Source organism: Palaemon carinicauda, chromosome 19, assembly GCF_036898095.1.
Source record: "Palaemon carinicauda isolate YSFRI2023 chromosome 19, ASM3689809v2, whole genome shotgun sequence".
In the NCBI taxonomy this organism is placed as follows: Eukaryota; Metazoa; Arthropoda; class Malacostraca; order Decapoda; family Palaemonidae; genus Palaemon; species Palaemon carinicauda.
In genome coordinates this window covers 95,054,054-95,062,168 of record NC_090743.1, presented here as the reverse complement: position 1 = coordinate 95,062,168, position 8,115 = coordinate 95,054,054, and the positions used below count along the sequence as shown (strand labels likewise).

The 8,115-nt window shown below is 36.1% G+C and overlaps 1 protein-coding gene across 1 annotated transcript; it reads right to left on the bottom strand.

Moving 5' to 3' along the window:
- Nucleotides 1-5,511: 5,511 nt before the first annotated feature.
- On the bottom strand, nucleotides 5,512-6,555 carry LOC137659147 (uncharacterized). Its single transcript, XM_068394215.1, has one exon. The coding sequence runs from the start codon at nucleotides 6,553-6,555 to the stop codon at nucleotides 5,512-5,514; it is 1,044 nt and encodes a 347-aa protein (XP_068250316.1).
- Nucleotides 6,556-8,115: the final 1,560 nt, after the last annotated feature.

Genomic DNA, 8,115 nt, shown 5'->3' with positions numbered 1-8,115 from the left:
GAATATCAAGTGAAATCAATACTTCTTTGAAATATAAATATCATACAACTAATTAATAAAAAAATATTCTTAGATCTTCTATCGAGATATTACATATCTCAAATAAAGGGAATTCCAGACCCTTCTCAGTTTGAAGCACTCTTTTAAGATACTACCGCGAGAGAGTTATTGGGTCATTTGACTGGTTTAGACAGTATTACATTGGATCCTTCTCTCTGTTACGGCTCATTTTCCTTTTGCCTACACATACACGGAATAGTTTGGCCTAATCTTTACATATTCTCCTTTGTGTTCATAGACCTGACAACACTGAGATTACCAAACAATTCTTCCTTTCTCAAGAGGTTTACTGCAATGTAATTATTCAGTGGCTACTTCCCTCTTGGTAAGGGTAGGAGGCCACACCACAATCAAACCCTTGTTCTCTACTCTTAGGTAGTGCCTTAGCCTCTGTACCCTGGTCTTCCACTGACTTGGGTTACAGTTCTCTTGGTTGATATTGTTACTGCTCTGGGATATCTTCCCTGTTGGAGCCCCTGGGCTTATAGCATCCTGTTTCTTCAACTAGGGTTGTAACTTAGCAAGTAATAATAATAATAATAATAATGATAATAATAATAATAATAATAAAAACTTTAATAATAATAATGATAATTCTTCATAAAACCTATTTTTCTATGAAAAACAGACGTCTGAGAATAAGGAATAAATAGTATTAGCTGGTTGAAAAACTTAGACTTTTAAGAGAGAGAGAGAGAGAGAGAGAGAGAGAGAGAGAGAGAGAGAGAGAGAGAGAGAGAGAGAGAGAGAGAGAGAGAGAGAATGTTTAGAGTTATCTGCCAATTTTTTTATATGAGAGTAAAATTCTAATGTCATTTTAAAAACTATATAAAACCATTTTTTTTCTCTAGCACAGAAAAATTAATATTCATTTCATTCTTGAATATAACTAGTAACATTTTCACTACTTTAAAGATCGCGTAGAATACGAAGATGAAATAAATAACTGCCAACTCATTTTGATGTAGGCCTAGTTAAAAAATGCATAAATTTATATTTTAATCAAAGAATGTACGAATAGTTAGAAAAATCGGTGTTTTGTATCATCGGGCAATATATCTGTTAGATTTTCTTCTAAGATTCAAAATAAAGAATCATGGAATATGTCTTGCTTTCTTACGCAAATCTCTGAAATACGATGATTTGTTAGAAAAGAACATAATGACAATGATAAGAAAGCTGCATATGAAATGTGGTATTAGTCTTTCAGGTAGATTGCTATAGTTGGAATCACATAGACAATTTCCTTATGAGATAATTATAGGAAATAATGTGTCTCTCTCTCTCTCTCTCTCTCTCTCTCTCTCTCTCTCTCTCTCTCTCTCTCTCTCTCTCTCTCTCTCTCTTATTCGAAGGTATATGTATATATATATATATATATATATATATATATATATATATATATATATATATATATATATATATATATATATATATATATATATATATATATATATATATATATATATGTGTGTGTGTGTGTGTGTGTGTGTAAATGTGTATATATATATATATATATATATATATATATATATATATATATATATATATATATATATATATATATATATATATATATATATATAGATATGTAGAAAAATACACATCCGTGTGCATTTCATTTTTTGTATATTATATGAATTGTTTGGTTGTGGTAAATTTCAATGATTAAATTGTTTGCTCGGGAATGGTTTGGGTCTTTTATTTTGCAAAGCAAATGCATCTGATTAGCATACCTTAAACTACCTCTTGGGACAATTTTAAATCGAGAAACAAGCCATTCTTGAGCGATGTACTTTAAGTTTTATCAGGTTGTTCGCTGATCTGAAGAAGGCAGTATGAAGAGGCCAGCGTAAGAAACGCAGCAAGGCAGTCTTCTCCTGAATTAGAAGAAATTTTTTGCCAGCCAAGGGACAATGGCTGTCATTCATTAGTGTAAGATCGGTGGCTCTGGACTTAGCCGCTCATGGATCACGTCATCGTCTGACCACCTTATACTACTCAAGAGCTCAAAGAGAAGACTACCATCATCACCTCTACATTTGTCACTGCTTTCTATGGACCTAAAAGACTGGGTATAAGTTGAGGTAAGGTTTGCAATAAGTACGATGCATTTGCTTAGTGAACTTTCAACTATAGTTACGGTTCTATAACCTTTTGTCTAGCAAGCAAAATCACACACACACACACACACACACACACACATATATATATATATATATATATATATATATATATATATATATATATATATATATATATATATATATATATATATATATATATATATATATATATATAATAAAGTCTGAAGGGTCTTCTTTTAAGTTTTAAATTTAAGCTTGACATTTACATTAAGATTATCAAATCGTTTATTAATTTGGGTCTTGTATTTTCCATAGATTAATATTAAACGTTCATTTTGTTCCTAGGATTTCGCATATATGCACACATTTTTTAAGTTTGTAGCCCCCGACGTTTCCAATTTATAATGTTTCGTGCTATGGGTTACAGATCCTTCGGATGTTTCGAAAATTGAGGGGTAATAGTGCGTACCAAATGCAGGTTCTCTGGCGGAGAGAAAGTCCACGCTAAGTTTTTCCGAGATTTGGAATGATCAGGATCATCATATTCGCCAGTCATTATTCGGATTGTAAATTGTCATAAATTTAGTTCAATTGTGAATTAAATTAATATTTTTATGACTTATAATTTTGATTCTCCTTAATTTATGTTACATTGCCCTCTCAGCTATTGCTTTTCGAATATATATATATATATATATATATATATATATATATATATATATATATATATATATATATATATATATATATATATATATACCGTAGAAGAGGTCTTTCTTTCTTAGGCAAAGCTTTGGATTTATTGTCTAAAATATATCATCATCAATAAAGAAATGATTCCTCAGAAATGAACGTAATAACAATGAAAAGAGGATTACATACGGAAGGAATTATAGTTTAAAACGTACAGAGATGGACAGTTTCTTTAATAAATTTTGCGTGTGTCCGTGTGCGCGTTTGCGTGTGTGTGTCTGTGTGTGGGTGTGTGTATTAAGTCACGAAAGGAAAATAAGAAAAGGTACAATAATATGACTGTATTAATTATTCCAGATGATTATGATTTCAGGAAAGAGGATAATGTGAGATTAACAGAAAAGAGATCATATTGGAAATTCTGATTCAACAATATTCCTTTTGGGTGTGTGTAGCGCAACTGCAGGGGCTAGCACCTGCCCAATCAGAATAAGACCATTGACACCTCAACCAACCATACGAACGAGGCATGTAACGTCACGACGTTGAAGTCGTTACAGACATTTCATTCTGCAAATGAAATAATCAAAATAAAATTTTTATCCTACTTTTACAGAAAAAAAATGTCAACAGACCTAAATTAAAATTAGATTACACTTGTATTACGACTTACAAAAACCAAAAATAAGTATATTACAACAAAACCAATCAAAACAGAAATAACAAATTTGAATTTGAATTGACCAGTAAATTACAAATGGAATGGGTCAATTTATACAGTTACTTACTCCAAGTTATTTAGTTGGAGGGTGCAGTCTTATTCTAAATTATTAATGGCAATCTCGAAAAGAGAACCGCCCAGCTCCAGTCCTCAAGATCAAGTGTAAAACAACAATTCTTTACCCATATTTTCACTTGTTAAAGAATTCGTCCAGTACCTAGTTTGGCAACTAAACGACCCCAAATTTTATAATTGGCTAGTTCAATAATGGAAATAGAGGACGCGATTCGTGTCTGTTTACACTCCGGAGCTTTATCTCGGTTAATTTTTTGCTCTGTTATAAATTATACACGTTTCTCCATGAATGTTTAAAATTAAATTTTGAACCTTTTTGTAACAAATATTATATACTAGAATTATAGATAAAATTTGATCTCATTTGATAAATAAATAAGAAATAGGAACTTGTTTTTTGTTTGTTTTTACATTTTTAACTCTTTTTACTTTTTTTTTTTACATAATAAGAATATGAAACAAAACGAAAAAATATATAGAAGTACTCATTTAGATGAAATAGCACTTTTTGCGACAAAATTTTACGTTATATGCAACTGAAAATCACACGTATGTTTTGTGTGAATGTTTACAAATCAGTAAGTTCATTGTTCCTCAGAATGACAACCAAATCTCTGACCGACTTAGTGACAAACTTAGAATTTTCATCAGACTTATACCGCACCGATACTGAACGTGTTATATTATCAGACGACTTGTTTTCAGAAACAACTTCACCCCAATGCCACTGGTTACGCACGGGATTAGTATCTCTGATTATTACGATATCATTTATATCTACTCCCCGTTTGGAATCTGACCACTTTTCTCTGGGAAGAAGAGCTGGAAAAATTTGATCATACCACATTTTCCACCAATGATTTAAAAAGAGTTCATTCAGTGCGAGTATTTTTGTATACTCTATTTGCTCAGGTGTTTTAGCCAACTTGAAATCTAAAAGTTCACTCTTATCACCGTTTGATCTACCCAAAATAAGGTAATTTGGATGTAGTAATCTCACAGCGTCTAATTTGGCAATATTATTTCTATGAACACCTAAAGGCCTGACATTTACGCACCAAGATCTCTGCAAAGGGTTCAGAGCACGGTATAATCGCAGGCGGGTTTGATATAGCAGCACCAGTACGACCTAGTGCTCTCCACACACCGTCGGCGTCCAGTATCGGGTTCAGTGACTTTAGCTTATGCTCCACATCTGACGGTAGCGACTGCTGAGCCTGTTGAATAAGAAACAAGTTTGATATTAGTAACTCACGCTTGGTAGGCAAAAATGCATCATTTTCAGCAAACCATCTCGAACGTTCTGCTTTCGTCATACTACTGATGGCAATTGGAGTAGTCTTCACTGTTCTCTTTAGTCGACCTCTGAAAAATTGTGAAGTATTTTCCATAAATCTTATGATTCTAGAGATGCGACGTTTAATCTTCATCAGGCTGTCATTTTTGTCAACCATTATGTTAAATGATTTTAGGATATCAAGAATAACTGAATAATCTTCATTTGTTCCACCATCAATCTGGACACATAATGACTTGCATCTTCCAATGGTCATCCGTGGATCTTTTATTCTCATGTTCAGATCTCCTTTTTTTGCATGAACTTCATTTGCATGTTTGATTGGCCATTAATTGATGTCCTTCTTCATGAAGTCTGGACCTTTTTGCCATCTGGAAACCTTTCCCATTTCAGATGGGTTAAGACCTCGTGATGCATCATCGGCAACGTTGTTTCCAGAGTCCACATGGTACCAATCGCGAATATTGGTAAGAGTTTGTTTTTCACTGATACGGCTGGTTGTCCACATGTTGTACTTGTAGGGTTCATGACGCAGTTGTCCCAGAACTATGGTGCTGTCAGTTAGCAGCATTACCCTTTCAAAAATGAAGCTTGATTTTTTTACGAGTCTGTTGCATTCTGACACCCAGCAGACATCCAAGTAACTCACCACGGGGGATAGTTAACGTCGGAATTTGTGGCCAAGGTTTTGCCTTTGACATGGCAAGAACAGATGCTTGCTCACCATTTTCCAACTTCCAGTTGTAGTATGCAACACATCCATAGGCAGTCTGAGAACTATCACAAAAAATTACTAGAGTGGGTTTGTCAACTGCAGTTTCCTGTGTAAGACAGGGAACAAACCTGACTTCTTTTAGACCGTAGATCAAACAAATCACTTCTTTACACCGACTGCGGGTTGTAGGTAGGTCATCATTACCATCTAGGATCGTATCGTCCCATTCCTGTTTGAGGTGGAATATTTGACCAAGTTCATGCTTCGGGCAGATGGTAACCGGAGTTGCAAGTCCCGTGGGATCATAGATGGTTGCTATGATCTGTAGATAATTTCTTCGACTGAAAGTGTCAGGGAAGGCATCATCAAAGTTTTTTAAACTGATATCTTCCTCTGATTTAATGCCTCTCCTTTTCTTGGAAAAGTTAATTCTACCTATAATGGAAATTTCATCGTTGGCAGAATGATATATTATATCCTGCTCTGGTGTTCGTCGCACATTGTCAGGTACATCCGGGCACTTCTTTATGCGGGCATTAATATCACTTTCACTTCCACCGATCATGAAATGCTTTATGATGAATGATGCCTTACTGAGGATGATGTTGAGTTCCTTAGCAAGTTGTAATGCCGTGGAAACATCACTAACACTTGTAGTACCATCATCAACATACAAGTTCGATTTTACGAATTCATATACCTGTGGGTACTTTTCCTTGAACTTCTCAGATATGATGAGCATTGCTACACTGCATATACCACCTGCCGAAGTAGTTCCCCAGGAGTTTTGTAGTAATCGCAGCATCTTGACTTCTTTTTCCTTGTCCAGTTGATTCCACAAAAGGCAGTGCAGATAAGATTCTTCTGTCTCAAGGCGAACAGTGAAGTATGCTTTACTTATGTCCATTGCAACTGGTATTTTTCTTTCCTGGAACCTTAACAGCAGGGTTGGAATTGGTGGAATCAAATTTGGTGGTGGTTCCCACAGGGAGTTGATAGCCTTGCCTTTAAATGGAACACTTGCATCAAATATGATTCTGAGTGGGGTTGAGGAACTATGCTCATTAAAGTGTGCGAAATGACAGATGTTGTAGACTTTGCCACCATTAGATTTCCACTGCGCATCCTCCTCAGCTGTAACTTCTGTCATATAGCTGCCGTTGATCAACTTTTCAAGTTCGTCTACATACTAGTTTTTTAAATCTTCGTTTCTGGACATGGTACATGTTAATGAATTTAGGCGTTTGAGGGCAATAGGTCGATTGTCCGACAAGGTACGGAAGCTTCCCTCCATGGTAACCTGCAAACAAATATCTTCTGTTCAGGGTTGTAGGTGAGACAACTCTTGTATGTCTGTACTCTTCGCTCCTCTTCTGAGTTTATGCTGACCGCGTCGCACCGATGACAAACCGGACCATCCTCTACTTCACACAAACGATCAAACACAGACTCAGCACTGGTGTTTATTGAAAGAACCGAATGTCCACCCCTTTCTGCAACCTGCTGCACGGAGCCATTGCTCCGGGCTTTATCTGTGGAAACTTCCCCTTTTCGGCCGTTCAGCATAACTTACTGCAACTGATGACGTTGACTGCAGAAGAACAACGAAAATCTTTCTGTTGAGGAGCTCACACAGCATCACACTTGGTTCATGAGAATTGGCGGCAAAAATTGTCTCGTGAGAACCATGTAGAATGAACCCGAAGTTAGTCTCAGCTAAAACAAGGTTTTCTCTTGTCTTCACCGTTCGCGGAAATATGCTGGCATAATTATCTCCGATGAGCAACTCGATGTCACCGTGAACAGGCTCTAAAAGTTCTAATGGATCGACATCATCTTTGAACATGTCAGTAGCTGCATGATAACTGCCTCCATCAAGTTCACCGATGTAATCGACACCAATGCAATCAACTGCAGTCACCAAGTTACCTTCTGCATCGTAGAGCGGGATGCTGTACAGATCAGCCGGTCCCCAATTTTGTGGCTGTCTCTCCCCAGCAGTCCTCATCATCAAGTTCTTGATTCTGGATAATGGTTTGATACAAGCTTCCCTTGCCACCGAGTTCAGAATCTGTGAGACAGTGGCTCCCAAATGATAAAGAACTGAAACCCAGAAAAGATTGCCTTTCCTTTTCATGAAGGCTGTATGACTAGATCTCATTGTGTTCTGGCCTAGATGATGACGGAGTTTCTCGCAATCAACAGGACCATAAACCATGCTTGACGCAGCTAGGCAAGCAGCATGCTATAGAGTATGATGATTGTCTGGCGTCTTGCAATTAACCTCCTGACAAACCTGCTTATTTCTGCACTGATTTGAAGGGTGAGAACCAAAGCACTTTTCACACAGGTTATGTTCCTTCAAGGTTTCTTTCTTTTTTATGGACGAAAGACCTAGGAACACTCTGCATTCAGACGTTTGGTGATCAGCCATAGAATGAAAAATACATGATTGAACAGAAGATGG